The sequence below is a fragment of the Corella eumyota genome, chromosome 3 (genome assembly GCF_963082875.1).
Source record: "Corella eumyota chromosome 3, kaCorEumy4.1, whole genome shotgun sequence".
Classification (NCBI taxonomy): domain Eukaryota; kingdom Metazoa; phylum Chordata; class Ascidiacea; order Phlebobranchia; family Corellidae; genus Corella; species Corella eumyota.
In genome coordinates, this window is record NC_137492.1 from 8,246,489 (window position 1) to 8,263,619 (window position 17,131).

General features: G+C 28.6%; 2 protein-coding genes across 2 annotated transcripts; one reads left to right on the forward strand and one right to left on the reverse strand.

Moving 5' to 3' along the window:
- The first annotated feature begins 241 nt into the window (after nucleotides 1–241).
- Nucleotides 242–9,730, forward strand: LOC145744595 (protein Hook homolog 3-like). Its single transcript, XM_082562483.1, has 22 exons — nucleotides 242–380; nucleotides 680–765; nucleotides 984–1,056; nucleotides 1,197–1,247; nucleotides 1,694–1,826; nucleotides 2,169–2,233; nucleotides 2,446–2,610; nucleotides 3,267–3,430; nucleotides 3,675–3,785; nucleotides 3,875–3,992; nucleotides 4,130–4,243; nucleotides 4,542–4,652; nucleotides 5,016–5,161; nucleotides 5,228–5,368; nucleotides 5,684–5,771; nucleotides 6,744–6,778; nucleotides 6,971–7,053; nucleotides 7,484–7,562; nucleotides 7,734–7,863; nucleotides 7,953–8,024; nucleotides 8,248–8,372; nucleotides 9,208–9,730. Exons 1-22 carry the CDS (start codon nucleotides 339–341, stop codon nucleotides 9,257–9,259), a joined length of 2,184 nt encoding a protein of 727 aa, XP_082418609.1. The 5' UTR covers nucleotides 242–338; the 3' UTR covers nucleotides 9,260–9,730.
- A 3,684-nt stretch (nucleotides 9,731–13,414) lies between these two features.
- LOC145745925 (membrane progestin receptor gamma-like) lies at nucleotides 13,415–16,594 on the reverse strand. Its single transcript, XM_082564106.1, has 8 exons — nucleotides 16,431–16,594; nucleotides 15,979–16,110; nucleotides 15,688–15,833; nucleotides 15,171–15,350; nucleotides 14,877–15,039; nucleotides 14,286–14,431; nucleotides 14,042–14,165; nucleotides 13,415–13,767 (listed from the first exon to the last, which is right to left on the reverse strand). The coding sequence occupies exons 1-8, from the start codon at nucleotides 16,592–16,594 to the stop codon at nucleotides 13,620–13,622; spliced, it is 1,203 nt and encodes a 400-aa protein (XP_082420232.1). The 3' UTR covers nucleotides 13,415–13,619.
- Nucleotides 16,595–17,131: the final 537 nt, after the last annotated feature.

Here is a 17,131-nt window from a genome sequence, read left to right on the forward strand (position 1 = left end):
TGTTTTATCTGCCTATATCTTTCTTATACTGTTGTTTGTTGTAGTTTACATTAAATTTTCTTATTAAAGCAGTCAGGCAGTAAAAATATAACTTTATTGTTTAGAAATTAAGGGTCAGCGTAGGTAAGTAGTTAGTAAATAATAAAAAAGGACAAAATGAAATATTATGTTTGTGAAACTATACTACAGTAGTTTACAATAACTACTTTCATAGAACTAATTGACAAATATGTTTGACAGACGTTTAAATTACATAACTGTAACCTTTTTTTTCTATTTAAATAACCATAATTGTAAAATAAGCTTATTTTAACAACTTACTGACTTGTGGTACAAAAATGGTTGATTCTGTGGAATTGTGCGATTCCTTGATTATATGGGTAAGTATATAGGAGCTTTATTAGCGTCGTCCATCAAGTTTATAAAAGCAAAAAGGGCAGAATTTTTTATTACCTTAACTTAATCTTTTTTTATCAGTTCTTTTTTTCCGCATTTATTTTAGTCTTAGCCGTTTAAACTGGCAAACAACCGTAATAGAGCTCCAGTATATATTATTTGGTCATTATTAATCAAAAATATGGAAATGAAGCTATTTAATTATCTATATATTTCTGTTAGTTTAAATTTACATTGTTGACTTAGTTTTAAGCTGATTAAACATTAGTAAACATTTGTTTAGATCTCAAACTTTAATATAGAATCCCCCCACAAAAATGCCCTGGATTTTACCGATGGAACAGCTATGGCTTTAATATTAAACCAATTGTAAGTTGATCACGATTAGCTAATTTTTTCTATTTGATATAAACAGTGAACTTTGTGTAAAAATTTGGATTTATGTATAGTAGCATACGGCAAACACAGCAGTTATTTAGAAGGTTATGGTAGGGTTTAATTAATGATTCTTAAACATATAATTTGGAAATTATGTTATAGCCTATTATAGAATTAAATGTTTAACACTGCTATACTTTACATTCTAGAGATTCAAAATTTTTTAACAATTTATGGTTAGAAAGAATAAACAAAGATGTTGGTGATAATTACAGACTAAAGGTAATAAGCACTTTAATTATCACATTGTTGCAATTTTATTGTTGTTTAAATTTTAAAGTTATTTTATTATCTTTTGTTTCAAGTGAATGTGATTGTGCTTTATGATTAAAACTAAGTTGTTATTTATTTTCTATTTTTAGACAAACAATCTGAAGAAAATATTAAATCAAATGACAGATTATATACAAGAAGTAAGAATTTTTATCACTTTTTTTTAATAAGCAAATTTGTTGCTTTTTAAATGTAACTAACAAATGCTAAATGTTTATTTATTACAACCATTATTTAGTTTGTAAATAAATGGCTTCTTTGTTTAAACAAATAAGGTTTATTACTAAATTGTATTTTACTATTTTACAACTTTTAAGCCAAAGAATTTTATCCTTATGTTTTATTTATTTTAATTTAGCATATTTTATTGTTTTTGTATATATATACATTTTTTTAAAGGTCAATTTAAAATGTATTTAAATATAAAATTTTATATATAAATAGTTAAATAAATTCAGTAAAACTTGTGTAGTTATATACCTGTAATGCTATTTTTAATTTTTTAAGTTTATTTTAGTTCATTACTAACTATAAAATAAAAATCGTCTGTTATAAATGGTCAATAATTGTTTTTTTCTTTAAATAGACAAGTGGAAATGAAATAGTTGGATTTAATATGCCCGATGTATCAATGATTAGTGAACAAGCAAACAAACAACATCTTGGAAGAATGTTACAACTTCTGCTTGGCGTCGTGGTTAACTCACCCAGCAAACAGCGTAAGATTTAGTTATAAATTATTTGTTTTATAAATTATACAAAGTTTGTAAAACAGCTTCTAAAATTTGGGGATTACTTAAAAGTATTCGATGAATTTTTTAGGGCTATGGTTTTTTTCATGCTAACTGATTAGCCACCTTATGATTTGCATTTTAATTGTTTTAATGTGGTCACAACTTACTCCTAATATTTGTTCATGGTAATTTACACATTTATCACAAATGAGATTTTTTTTATTTTAAAGGCATTTGGACGCGTACAGATAACATATTTAAATATATTATCCACTAAGCTCATTAATATAGTATTGTAATAGGGTTAACCAAAGTACTTTATTACAGAGTATATTGAAGATATAATGGGACTAGATGAAAATGTTCAACATGTTGTTATGACCGCCATTCAAGTGTGTTTTAATTTGTGTTGTTAACCATTTAAATCAATGTGTAACTGTATTTAAACTATCAGGTGTTCATAAGTGATAATCATATGCTAGGTTATACTAAATTAACGCTTACATAAATAAATGTGTTGAAATTAATTTTAAATAATTATTGCTATAGTTAAATGGAGTTATTTAATTTAACTTTTATTTAATCAAAGTTTTATTTTTTTAAGGAACTAATGGAACATTATCAATCAAGTGCTGGTGAAACTGCCGAGTCATCAGTAACAGCAGTGGACGGAGTGAGTCAGCAAATTAAGAACTTGGAGGAAAAGTTGTCGGATTTGAATCAAGAAAAGGACGAGATGGCACAACGTTGTCATGAGCTTGATATCCAGGTTTGAATTAGTTACATTATCTAACCTTCCTTTGCAAAATCCAATTTCCAACAAAACTTTTAATCTAAATTTTTAAAAATTTTTTAAAGATTTGATTTATGAGGCATTGTCGATTCAGTTGCATTTTTTTTTTGGTAATATGGGCGTATTATACCATATGTTATGTTATGTTGTCTGACTAATTGCTTATGCACAAAAGTTATAAATTAAAAATTACACACAAAATAATTACGTATTTAAATATAGGCAGGTTAATGGGAAAATTTTATAATTTGAACTTTTTTGTATTTTTTATATTTTTTTCTATGCTTTGTTTTTTATGAACATTTTAAACTTAAACATTCTCTATACTGTGAACAAATAAATTAATCTGATTAACCTCTCTTTGACTCTATATTAATATAACTTCTTACCCTGTCAGCTGTTTTCTTACATTCTTTCTTTATTCTTTACCTTAGCTTAATAACTGTATGAGTGAACATCTAAACCTTAGATGTGATCATGCTCTTCTATACGATAAGGTAACAACTCTGTTAACTTTTTCTTTTCATTTCTTAAAATCTAACCATCACTTTATTTTATTTTAAATTTTAAACTTTGTTAATATGGTTTTGTGAAATCATTTAATTTTGAAATTTGTTTCTCTGAACTTCCAGGTATCAATGCTTCATGAGGAAAAAGCCAACATCCACCAAGAGAACCTTCAACTCCAAGAGAGATTAAATCAAACAGAGAACATGGAAGATCCAAGATCTCCTGCATCCATAAGACACAACCAGATGACAATACAGATAGAAGCTCTTCAGGAAGAGACATACAGGTACACTAAGCCAGCATTATAAAACTGTACTTTTTAGTTTTTTTTTTAATACTTTTAGGGGGAAGGATAAGCTGTTGTGACGTGTTTAAACATTTTGTAATTACTAGACTTAAGGGCAAACAGTGTGGCACTGGCACTGTTCAAACCGAAAACCTTTTGGCTCGCAATTCGATGCTGTGACTAGTATACCACACAGCCAGACTAGATTTTAAACTCTTATATACATTTTTTTCGACATCAATAGGTTGGAGGCATCTAGAGATGATTACAAAATTCGGTGTGAAGTTATTGAACAAGATTTACTGGAGTCACAAAATAAAATTGATGAACTATCAACTTTAGCTGAAGAATCGAGGTTTGTGGAAAAATTATTTCTACCATAGACTAATTGTTATTTATCATACAAACTTTTAGGTAAAATTTAATATTTTGATGTTGTTTTAGGTTACTGAAAGATGAAATAGATTATTTGAGATCAGCGTCAGAAAAAGCTTCAAAACTTGAATCAACGTTGGAAAGTTATAAAACTAAGTTAAAAGAATTAAACGAACTTAGGGGCCAGGTAAGAATTTTGGATTATAAGTTTATTTATTCTAATGTAAGTATGTATTAAAGTATTTTAAGCGGCAGCAAAGTGTAGTGATGTAGTTTTTAATTTCATATTTAGCAAGTTACTTTTTAACATACCTGCAATAATAGGTCAAACTGCTAGAAGAAAAGAACACCTCATTTATGGAAAGAACGGTGGATCTAGAAGATGAGTTAAAGAAAGCAAATGCTGCAAGATCACAACTTGAAACTTATAAGAGACAGGTTGGAAATTATTGCAAATTAAATTTAAGTTATGACCTAAAATATTTTGGAAGCATGTTTGATAGAATATTTTTACGTGTTAAGTGTTCGTATTACTTAAACTAGTTAATCGTCTGTCCTACAGACTACATTTTTACTTATTTGTTTAGTAACTAATAATTGGTTATTGTAATGTTGTTGCTACAAAATTTTCCTTTATAGTTATTTTTGAACGACATTATTTTATTTTAAAATATTTAGCTTGGGAAATTGTTTGCACGAGTAATGTTTAAAAATTTAATTCTAATTGCATTAAAAGGTTATCGACCTCCACAACAAATTATCCGAGGAAACAAGAAGAGCAGACAAAGCTGAATTTGAAGTGAAAACTAAAAGTGAGAAAATCAAGAATCTTGATAATGAAAAACAGGTAACATCAATAAACTACTGGTTAATATTTTAGGTGAAAAAACTTTTGTAGTTATTCTGTAACCTACATTAAGGATCTTTTAAAAATTAATTATAATACAATCATTCTTATGTTACAAATATCAAAATATATTTTATTAACTGAGTATTTTCACAGAACATTTAAAAAAAAAATTGCCCTGAAATCGTGATTAAGTTTTTTTAGAAATTAATGGGCATTTTTTTATGGGAGAGTTGGGGTAAAAAGGGTTAATATAAAATGCCTCCTAGTAAGGTAAATGGCGTTTAAAATGATTTTTATTAGCATATCAGTGATCTTTATTATATTAAATTTGGGTTAACTTTAATCATTATGACATCACAGAGGTTATGTGCTGAAAGGGACTCCTTACAAAACACGAATGATGAATTACAACTAAACCAGGGTAGTGTTGGAGGTACTTTGGACAAACAACTGTTGGGGTCGGGTTCTGGAGGAGATTCCCTAAATCTCACCCCACTTGAGATGAAGTAAGGTTTCATAAATCTAATCTATTATGTAAGGACAATAAAAACCTTAAAAAATATTTTTTACAGAGAGAAATTAATCCGACTCCAACATGAAAACAAAATGTTAAAGTTGGAGCAAAATGAGAGAGGAGATGAACGTCTTCTTTCGATTAACTCTGATCTGGAACTTGCAAACTCCCGAATCAATGAGTTAGAAACTGAAAATAGGTAAATTTATTAAATTTCGAATATTTAATAGATTAGGTTTAATTTGCATTGATTTAAATTAAAGCAGTTTTAAATGATTATTCTAATATAATCTAGTTTGTTGCTTGCCCCACATGCTGCATTTGAAGTTATTATCTGCCTGTAATAACTTACACACCATAAACAACAGTTTTCTTATTTTTTGAAAGCCATTTAACTTCATTTATATGTATATAAGCCACTAAGCCTAATTATATAGGTTTTTTTTATAAACTAAAACATTTAATGCTTTAACGCGAAGTAATTTTCTTTAATTTAAAATTTTTTTTTTCACAGACTTAGTAATCGACGAGTTTTGGAACTTGATGCCCAGGTTAAAGATTTACAAGAAGAACTCCAAGTAAAGGGAGCAAATTCAGAAGATGTGAGTAGTTTATTCCTAATTGTATGCCTTTACTTTATTTTTAATGTGATTTTTAAATACTAAATTGTTTGCATGACCATGCATTATGGTGAAATGCAGAACTTAATATTACGTTGTATAAATTATTAAACATTTTGTTTTGCATATATGCATGTTTGAGTTTACTTTAACCATATATAACTGTGACCAGTCGATCCAACTCAATAACGAATTAATCCTCAAGTTTTTTATTTTAATTCAATAAGAAAAAGGTGTTAATTGGTTGATTGGATCACTTCTGGTCACTTCTGGAAACTTGTAATTTACGGCCCTCGCTATTACTTGTGTACATTATGATCCTTGTTAATGTATTCTTGTACTTTACATCCTTGCTTATTCTCTTTTGTAATAGTCAACTTTTGCTGATTTTCTTTTGTACTTTATGGTTCTCGCTAATTCTTTCTCGTACTTTACGCTCCTCGCTAATTCTCTCTTGTACTTTTTAGTTCTTGCTTATTCTCTCTTATACTTCACAGTCTCCAGCTAGTTTTTTTTTATACTTTATAATCCTTGCTGATTCTCTGTTGTACTATTCTTGTACCTTACAATCTTTAACCAATATCTCTTAATTGTGAAGTAAAAAGTATTCGGTCGCTTTGTCTTGTGATGAGTTGTAAATAAGTTAAGTTGTCTCAGGGTTAAATTGACATAAAACCATACATGATGCTTAATATTTTTTATAATTTATTATTTTAACTAACTTATTGTGTTGCTGCATTTAACCTATGGAATGCACTTATGACATAGTAATCTTTTATTTTTGCATGTTTACAACCTGCAGTCGCATGTGAGTATAAATTTTACTTATTTTTGCACGAAGTTTATGATAAAGTTTTTTTTATATATTTTGCAACTAAATTTTGCATGACCAGAAAATTTTTGTACTACTTTTTTATCAAAATTAAGGGTAAAATATTTTTATTATTTTTGCAGCATTTGGCACTTAGACATAAACTACAAGAACATTTGTAAGTTAATAATTAGTAATGAAGGGTAATTAAAACTGGTTGTAATTTTTTAAATTTTAAACAAATTTTTAAAAATAAAATTTTTTAGTAACATAGTTTTAGGGTTATTTGTTTTTAATAAGCTGTAGAATGTCAGCAAAATAATTGGGAAATAATTTTTGCTATGACAGGTAAAATTAATTTATTATTTAGAACAAAATTACATGAAACAAGTGAAGAGTTGCAAAAGAAAAAGAATTATATTGAAGCAGTCGAACCCCAGTTACAACAAGGAGGTAAAAATTAATTTTCTTTTTTTGTATGGTTTATCCTTGTGGAATGTGGGAAAGACAAATCATGGGCTAAACACAGGCTAAGATTTGTTTACCAGACCTAGTCTTAAGTTGGTTTTAGCAATTTTGGATATTATTAAGGTTAGTGCCAGATAGTTAACTTGCTAACTAGTTTGGGCCTGGCAAGAGTTTATACCGTTTATAGTGCCTTACTTAAGAGTATACGGCATAAAAGCATTAAGAATCAAAATATTGACTTCTTTTCGTAAAGCCAGGTGTCATAACCCTTACACCACGTCATCAGATGTAAAAATTGTATGTTTAAAATGTTTAAAAAGTGGTCATCTAATTTTTTAATTTGCATTGATTAAATTGCTTAAATTTTGAAAATTCTTGATAAGCTTTTCTAACGAAATTTCAATTTTTTTTTTAGATAAACAAATACAGGAACTGCGAACTTCTTTAAAGAAAAAGGAAGAAGACATGAAAGCAATGGAAGACAGATACAAAAAGTAAAAAACATTAATTGCATTTTATTGTATAGCAGGCACTTCAGTATATTTGTAGTAAAATATGTTTGACTTGAAAATTATAAATTATTTAATAAATTACTTTAAATTTAAAACTAAATTCAGTTATTTAAAAATAAAAAATATGTACCTTAAAAATTTTTATTTTTTTAGATATCTTGAGAAAGCAAAGAGTGTTATTCGAACCCTGGACCCCAATAAAAACCAACAAAATGTTGCCCCACAATTAAACAAACTTAAAAACGAGGTCGCAGAGAAAAATAAAATGCTCAAACAACTGGAGGTAAAAAATTATTTTTTTTTATAATTTTTGGGGCTAATTATTTTTTGTATTAAATATAATTTGATATGTTTTTTTGTTCATATATAAAGCGAGATATGGAAAAAACAAAGATCGCTCGTGAACAAGAAGAAAAATTGGTTGTTAATGCTTGGTATAATATGGTAAGTTGATTATTTTTTATATTCATTACTTTGGATTTTTGCCAAATTTTTTATTGTTTTTACAGTTCTAAAATAAGTTTATAAAACTTACTTTAATTTTTTTAACGGCAATAATGAAAACATATTGTTCTTGTTCCTTTCACAGTTCTAAGTTTTTTGGAGGACCATAAACTGCAAGTAATTCTGACTCTCTTAAAATTAAATTTTTCCTTGTTTTACCTAGGGGATGCAGCTGCATAGAAAAGCTGTTGATGAAAGGTTATCCCACACAAGCCCTGGCCAATCTTTCCTGGCACGTCAGCGTCAAGTCTCTTCCTCTCGACGGTCGCAACCTGGAGCTGTACAAAGGTGAGAAAAAAATACACAAAAATTTGTTTTCATACTTTTTCGTACATAGTCATTTATATTTAAAGTTTTTTAATATTCGGTACATTACTATTGTGGCTAATTCATAGATTCATAATTTTTTTATCATACCTTATACTTTGTTTTTGTATTTCCATTATGCATTATTGATAACTTATTTTTGTGTGAAATTTAAAGCATGTTATTTGTAGTTTTATTTTTACTTTAGCATGGTTGTATTTTTTTTGTTTTTTTTAACAGCCATTTAGTAAAAATTAATGCACACATGCAATATGCAAATGTAGTAAACTTAATTAAATTTTATGTTTTTATTTTTATATGTAGCTAATATCTTTATCACAAAAAAGTTTATTAAAAACTAAAATAGTAATAATAGTAATAATGCCCTTGTATGTAAAAACATTAAAACATTTGCTAATAATAAAATACCATTAAATTTTTTTTTATTTTACTAAACTTACATTTTTGTTGTATCTAATTTTTTGTTTTAACTAACCACATGTTTTGCATGCCAGTTACGTCACTGCCTCGTCATAAGTGGCGTCATAACCAATGTTGATGAGCTGGCGATTAATGACGTCACCATTCTTCTTGATGACGCATGCAGCTTACTTTTGTTTTGTTTGCTTTTTTTATGACGACAGAATAGACGTGACTATCGGATCGAGGAAGTGACGTCAGTGATTTTGTGACGTCATCATTCCGTCAGGACGTCAGCAATTTGCGGCATGGTTTATTTCTTCTATTTTTCGTTTTTGATATTCAGTCGCATTTATACATGACGTCATAACATTCATTCTTTGGCGTCATAATGCAGGCATTCTGTTGACGACGCGTCGCTGTTCTCTGCCGTTACATTTGTCGTATGACGTCATCAACTGTTTCATTTGAGCACAAACTGTGCAATATCTTTGTCACGTGCCATCTGTCAATCATTTAGCTGTTATTGTTGGTAATATTGGCAATTATGACGTAACAATCATGTTATGCAGAGGTCGTCCCGCGCCATCGAACCCATCGGTCACGTGGTTTTCTTGAAAATATTTTACAGATTTTTTTTTAATTCATTATTTTCTAAAATTATTTTTGGGTACTTATGTGTAAAAAAATTTGTGCCTTATTGTTAGTATGGCGTCATAACTATATTATTCTTATTGCTATTGTGACGTCATTAATATGTAATTATTATTCTAAGTTGTTGATTTATTTCGAATCATATATTTATATTTGTTTAAAAATTTTGTAATTACAAATGTTGGAAAATATTTAAGGTATTAATATTGCTTTTTAGGTTATTTTTGATTGTTTTTTTTGTACAAAATACCAAAAATGATTTTATATCGTTGCCTTATCTTAGGAAATTGTTTTTGCAATTTTTATTGTAAATGAAATGTGGTGAAGATAAAAAGGTACGATTTTTCGGTAGATAATGTAGTTATCAGATATCGTCGTGATAAAAAGGTAGATTGTGTTTCTATAAAATACTAGATTATATCGTAAACTGTCCTACCACAAATATTTTTCTGCTAAGTGCAGGCTTAAATTTTAATAGCCGAATTCGTGCATGTCTGCAACAACAAAGAAATATGTGTAAAAACGTTGTAACATCAAGGTCAAAAAAGGTTTAAAAGTCAGTTAGGAAATCGATGTTTTGATTATTTCCCTTTGTGGGTAAATGTAAAACTGTTGTAGCAACTTACATTTGTTAATAATAGGATATACTCAGACTATGAGTTGTATATTAATTTTTCCAACTTTTCTTAATAAGATTAAATATTCTTGATTTAGGTCATAAAACAGTTACGTTTCCTGTTAAGTGTTTGTTGTGTTCTAGAATTAATGGAGCGTAACAACGTGTTTATTCGGTCATAAAACGCTCGAACGACAATATTTGTTGAATTGCTCCTTTTATTTGATTAGTTTCGCAATACAGGATTGGAAACTCAACAATTGATTAGTTTTTAATTTGTATTTGTCAGTAAACATAGCAATTGGAATTTTCCTGCTGTTAGCTGGTGTAATCAAAAATAAAACAGTTAGTTAGATCTAGACCGTCGACAGACGATTAAATATTATCTGATTAACGCTAACGAATTCGTAGTTAGAAAAAAAACGACGGCGTAGTGGGCAACTGGTACAGATTAAATGACGTGATTTGCTTACTTTGTTTATATGCGTGTTATATGTAGGTATTGTCAGATTGTTGTGTACCAATTGAATAACTAATTTGTTAACTAAACCTATTCAACGTTTCTTGTCAAATCATACCAATCTTAGTATTTACACTATTTGTGGTTAAGTTATAGAGCTTAGTTTATCAGAATAAGAGTTGTGGAATTTATGACATTACTTTAAAGTGTTAGTTTTAAGCGCAAGGTATAATCAAGTTCATGTTTGCTTGTTGGTAAATTTTGTGTTATTTTAATAATCTGTTAACAAAATTGTGATATATACTTTTAGATTAAATCATGGAAAATAAATCTGAAATATCATTATCTGAATCAGTGATTGCAGTTAATTCAGATTTTAATGAAAGTGGATTTTTAAACAACACAATTCTTCAAGTAGAACCTGAATCATGTTCCACTCCCCAGTTTGTATCTTCTAAAGTCAAACCTTCGTTCAGGAAAAAGTTTGTGTATGAACATCCCCAAGTAGCAAAATTGGAGTGGTGTGAGGCAAATAACAACAACATAAAGAGGGTTGTAAGTCCAACAACGCCCAATAAAGGTATTGTGTCATCACAGAATTTTATTCACAAGTTATTTGAAGATATTGGCACAGATAGAAATGTAAGTAAAATCTTTGATTTTGTAAATGAAACTTCGGGTGAAAATTCCCCAATTTCTAACCAAACTGTAACAGATGAACCAGAAAAAATAGAAGAAAATAATAATCAAAACAAAAGTCTTAATTCATTGTTAGAAACCACTGTTATAGCCAAACGAAATGAATTAGAGGTTAGTTTAGATGATAGTAATGACATCACAATAGTTGCTGACAATGATGATGATGTCATAATCAACAAAAACAAAGGTGATGACATCAGCATCATTGCCAACAGAGATGATGTCAAAAATTATAGTGTGAATGCAACAACCATCTTCTTTGATGATGATGTACTGAGCATTTCTGAAACAGTCACAAAACCAAACTACAATGATGTGATGGTAAGTATTGACGCCATCAACAGAGAAAAAATTACTCTACTTGCCTCTAGTGATGAAAAGTTATGTGAAAAAGATGATCATACAGAATTTGTCCATTTGCTTGATTCTCCACCTATCTTAAATAAAAATGAACATTTGACGAGCGGAATAAAACGAAAATCTGAATTTGAAAATGCAAGTGACATTCCAAAAACTAAAATTAGAAATGTTGAAGTCGATAATAAACCATTAAAAAATACACTGCTGTCTAAAACACAGATTGAAAGGCCAAGTTTTTTGGAAACTCTTAATCATTTATCTTTTTGTGAAGAAGTGACACCTTTATTGCCAATAGCTAAGCCAAATGTTAACCTTAAACTAGACACAACAAAAGCTACAGTTCAACTACAATCGCAAACAAGTACTGCAACAACAACGCAAAATAACAAAAACAAACTAACTAAAATGTTTGAAATCAAGGTACAACAGCACATAAGTCCTTCTACAACAACAAAAGATAAAGTTAATGTTCAACCACAAACAAGTACTGCCGCAACAACACAGAAAAACCTTGATAAACGAACAACATTGTTTGAAATCAAGGTACAACCACAACTAAGCCTTTCTACAACAACTACAACAAAAGTTGATATTAAACCTAAGCCATTACCTACACAACCAGCAGAGCCATGTAGTATTACTTCCATCATGCAAGTCAGTTCTTTAATTATACCCTCCTGTAAAAAGCTGCCAAATATACAAACAAGTGTTGCATTACCCGTCAATAAAACCACACAGTCGGAGGTAAAAAAATGTAAAAAGCAATCTTCAATAGCAAAACAACCAGTGGCCCTGAACACAAAATCACAAATTACATTAACTAATCAAGACAACATTCCAAAATCAGTTAAAGAATCAACACAAAAAATTTCAACTAATGGTAACAAGGATATGGCCAAAGTTCTTATAAAAACAACTCCCAATAAGACTAAAAAAGTGGTTGAAAGTAGAGGTAAAGTGCTCGCAAATTACATAAAATATGCTAATAAAGAAGACCAAGTACCCTATCCTATGTGGCTTGAAAATGCAAAGCAATATTGCTCACATCTTGAATTGGTTAATTTAATGAATATTAAGAGCGCAAATTTTCATAACATATCTGTGCAAAATTACCAAACAAATTTGCAAGTCTGTGGCAAGAGTAATCTAAAAAGAAAAAGCAATTTTTATAAGGCGAAACCAAATTTTGTTTATAAAAGGTTCTCAAACTTACCTTCCTTGAGACGATAAGCTTCACTTTTTTATATTTTTTGTAGAGGATTAAAAATTAGTTTCACTGTGTGAGATTTCCTTTTGTGTTGGTTCTTTTTGTTATTTAAATATTGCAATAGTCTGTAAGGCTTTAAATTTTTTTTTATTTTGTTACAAAATTGTGTTTAAATTTATCAGGTTTTATTGAATTTTGTGTTGCTTATTTACCTTATATTGTGTATCTTTACTTCAACTTATAATACTGATTCAATTTTTAGTCATTAGTTTTTGTGCTGCTCACAACTTAAAAATGCATTTGATTTTTTTCATATTTTTGCCTTAACTGTAAATTTATCAAGTTTAACTTTCTTGCCCATGTCAATATTTTGTTATTTCTTTCAATTTGTTCGTTTTTTTTTTCAGAAAAGCTTGTAATTGTTTAAATGTGTTAAATATATTTAAATTAAAGAAGAATTTTTTTAAAAAGCAAAGATGTTACAACTAAGGTAATATATATATAAAACAGCTTTAGTAAAATATAGGTTTTTTTATTTCTATTACTTCAATACTGAACTATTTAACAATAAATACAATAAACTTTAAAAACAAAAAAATGGTAATTATCTAAATAAAATGTTAAATTATTATTGCATATTATAGTTGAGGCATATCAGATACATATTTAAATAGGTAAATTTATTTATAATTTTGGAACAAAACTTTTTGCAAAATATGACCTAAAACTTGAAGTACGTTAAATGGCCTAAAACTTAAAATATGTTCATTACGATGCTTACTTTTCAGATAACTAGGTAAAATTATAAATATTTTAATTTTGATGCAGTTTTCTTCTATGTTCAACCATTTTGCCAAGAAACTTGGAAAATTTGTAAACAATAACGTTGCTGCAGATAAACAAGTGCCCAACAAGAATGATAGTTTGCATAGAACCTTCTTTTGTTGCAGTCATTGAGACTCTGATAAATATTTTGGGGGTAAAGTTTTATTTTTGAATAAAATTTTACATTTTAAAGCTGGGTATATATAAGAATTTACCCTTTGTTATGTTTAAATTATTCTATTTTAAAAGGGGCGTTCTTTATTTATCTTTATATGAAACTTAAGGGAATTTATTTTAAATTAATCTTTTGGTATGAACAGGTTTATGACCTACTGGTTTCAAACTATTTGCCCTGGTATAATGCGTAGCTTATTTTGAATTAAAAATATATTTATCGAAATAATACTTACCCCTTATTTTTTAATTTAACTGCATGTTGTATTGAATGTTCAAGTAAGATTTGTTGAATATACATCCCGATTGCAATGCATATGTGAAACAATTGGTGGGAATGACCAAATATATCGAATTTACCTGCATTGATTTTTTAAATTTATTTTTAAACTGTAAAACTTGGCGAAATTAATAAATAAACACAAGCTTTTGGGCAGTACTTATTAATATAGTTTTTAGATAGTAAAACAAAATATAAACCTGGAAAATATTTTTCAGGCCATCGACTAAGTACTACAATTGCGGCAAGTAAATAAAAAATGGTGTGAATTATAAACAAGTAGGGAAATTCTTCCTGAGCGAGGTAACAAGTCTCTTCATTGGTTGGATCAAATGGAAAATATAACCTGCAGAAATGTACATATAAAAAAAATTCATAAACTTTAGTGGTATGTTATCAAGTAAATAATTATTTCTATTAGAACTTTGTTGATTTAATTGAATTGTTGTCATATCTATTTATCCTTACTCTGGCAAGATCGACTTCACGGTATAAACATAGGGTAACATCAGTTACCCGTCTACTCAGTCTACAGTTGATTTTGGCAGTTTGGAATATTATAGATCACAGCATGAAAGTAGTGGGTATTATCCAAGGACCTTCTGTTAAAATCACAGCATGAAAGTAGTGAGGATTAAACCAAGGACCTCATGTTGTGAAGCCAGGTATTTTAACCACACTGCAAGTTTTTATTGAAGTTTTATTTGTAATTTAAATTTAAAATACAATTGTCCCGCCATTGGTAAATTTTTTATAAGTTTTACTTTTAAATGTAGCACAACTTTACTGACCTTGCATGACATGGAAAGGCTGCTATACAATAACAAAAAATGGTCGGCAAAAATCTCACTAGGTAGCGCTGTGGACACTTTGGTAACCGGGAGCAACAGGTTGCTGGGGCAATTAGAGATGCAATCAAACCACACACAACAAAATATTGAGTCGTTGTTAAACCTAAAGGTTTGGGCAAGATAACAATTAAATTTGATTAAATTATTTTTCTATAAGGTTCCATTAAAATTTAAATTTTTTACAAAGTTTTTTGTGACCTTGTTGATACTTTGTTTATTTAATAGGGTTTAAACCTGAGCCAAAAGAAACGAAACAGGAGTTGGGACAAACAAAGAACTGATTTGTAATCAGGTTTGAAATTCCGTAAACTGCAATTCCGGCATAATCAACACAGAAACAAAACTCCTGCATTCTCGGTGAGTTGGGGTTAAATAAATGGGCGAAGGAACTCGCAGCCAACACATAAGAACTACCTGGGAGTTAATTCTTTTTTGTATTTTTATTTCATTTTTAAATTATTTTCCATGCATACATGTAACAAAGGTTTTGTAGTAAGAGTATTGTATTGTAGCATAATTTCTTAAATATTTTATTACTTTTAAAGAGTTTATTGTTTATACAAAATAAGGTGGTTTAATCAGCAGAATATGAATTATTAATGCAAAATCTTATACAGTAATCTATGTATAATACTAGTTTATTAATTTAACAATTTTTAATTCGTTTACATAAATAATTAAAATTTAAAAAAGCTTAAAAAAAATCACTTTTTAAAATACAATTTTTAAATATAAGAAATTGATTTCTTACCGAATACGTAGACATAAAATGGATAGTAAAAAGAATCAGTTGGGTCATCTAATGTTAAAACAAAGTTGTAAGCTCGGTGTAATACAATAATAAGTGGAATAAAATGAGTCCAAAAACTGAAAGTTTCGTTGGTTGGATAAAGTGCACTAAAATAAAATTTGTGATTAAAGTAGTTGACCAAATTTGTAATTATTCAAAAAAATATAGAAAATCTAATGATTGTATGTAAAGAAATATACATAATAGGACAATGCATTTTTTTTTGTATATAAGCATTAAATGGCATTTTACCTTTTAATACAATACCATACAGGGGAAGGATTATGTCTATAGCCATGGTAAATGAAGGGTTCACGACTATCCTTGTATGCTTCTAATGATGTTACAACTCCATAAGATCTAAGCCATTTGTCATATTCTGGCCTATAATATATTTCATTCTGATTAATTGTAATTCTAAACTATTAAAATCTAACATAAAAAATATCATTTTACAATTATGAAAATTATAAAACAAAGAAACTAATATTTTGCCAAGATTTTTTAAATAAACCTAAATTTACACTGCCAAATTTACATTATGTAATTAAAAGCGCTTTTGATTATATAAACAGGGAAAATACCAACCAAGTAGGAAATGACGTATTTGTCGGTTAATAAACAATAACATATGTTGTATGCCTAGAGATCTTTAGCGTTATAACAAGTACACAACACTGTAAAGTAAAATATATAATACTTACGAATATAAGGTTTTAATGTAAAACTTTTTTTGATTTTTATCTTCGCAGGTATTATTATTTTCTTTTATATCGTCATAACTAAAATAGTATGACGTCATATCCTCCTTAAAGCGCGACAACTTTCCGAGAAGGCTTTGAATACTACATAACACTGTGTTCAACATGATTATTATTTTAATTACCTAATTATTCATTACAATAATGATTCTGTAATTTATAACAAATTGTAATGAAAAGTACACTTCTTATTGAAATTCTTAAAAAAAGTTAGGTCACTTTGCAATTTTATTCCTTTTTGAACCGCCTGGGGCTACAACATTCTTCAAGAAGCAGCGTTTAATTGAGCCTGGCGACTAGGATAAACACGGACTTTTATTCTGCGTTTAAGTATATTTACCACTTCATTTAATGCAAACTAGGAATATGACTGTATATATAAAATGCCCTATTAACGCGAATGCTTTCGCTGGTTATTATTCCACAAAAGGGGTGTTTAGACTAGAGAAATGTCAAAGCATAAACAAATGTTGAATTATTAACCGCTTCCTGTGTACGCCCTGTGCTGCATTGTACGCAGTTACTATATAATCTTATAATTAAAAGTTAGTAATAGTTTTACCAAGCAAACATAATTGCTATTTACTTCTGTATATAAAGTAATCCTATGCCAATACTTCCTGCATTAGGTTATCTGTTATTTT

What these genes read in the sequence shown, in the direction of transcription:
- LOC145744595 (XM_082562483.1), top strand. Translation starts at nt 339, where the DNA reads ATGGTTGATTCTGTGGAATTGTGCGATTCCTTGATTATATGG. An exon ending in GCGATTCCTTGATTATATGG is followed by an intron (nt 381 to 679) that starts GTAAGTATATAG and finishes ACATTTGTTTAG; the next exon opens with ATCTCAAACTTTAATATAGA. An exon ending in AGGGAGCAAATTCAGAAGAT is followed by an intron (nt 5,772 to 6,743) that starts GTGAGTAGTTTA and finishes TTATTTTTGCAG; the next exon opens with CATTTGGCACTTAGACATAA.
- LOC145745925 (XM_082564106.1), bottom strand. Translation starts at nt 16,594, where the DNA reads ATGTTGAACACAGTGTTATGTAGTATTCAAAGCCTTCTCGGAAAGTTG. An exon ending in ATTTTATGTCTACGTATTCG is followed by an intron (nt 15,351 to 15,687) that starts GTAAGAAATCAA and finishes ATTAACTCCCAG; the next exon opens with GTAGTTCTTATGTGTTGGCT. An exon ending in GCCTGAAAAATATTTTCCAG is followed by an intron (nt 14,166 to 14,285) that starts GTTTATATTTTG and finishes AAATCAATGCAG; the next exon opens with GTAAATTCGATATATTTGGT.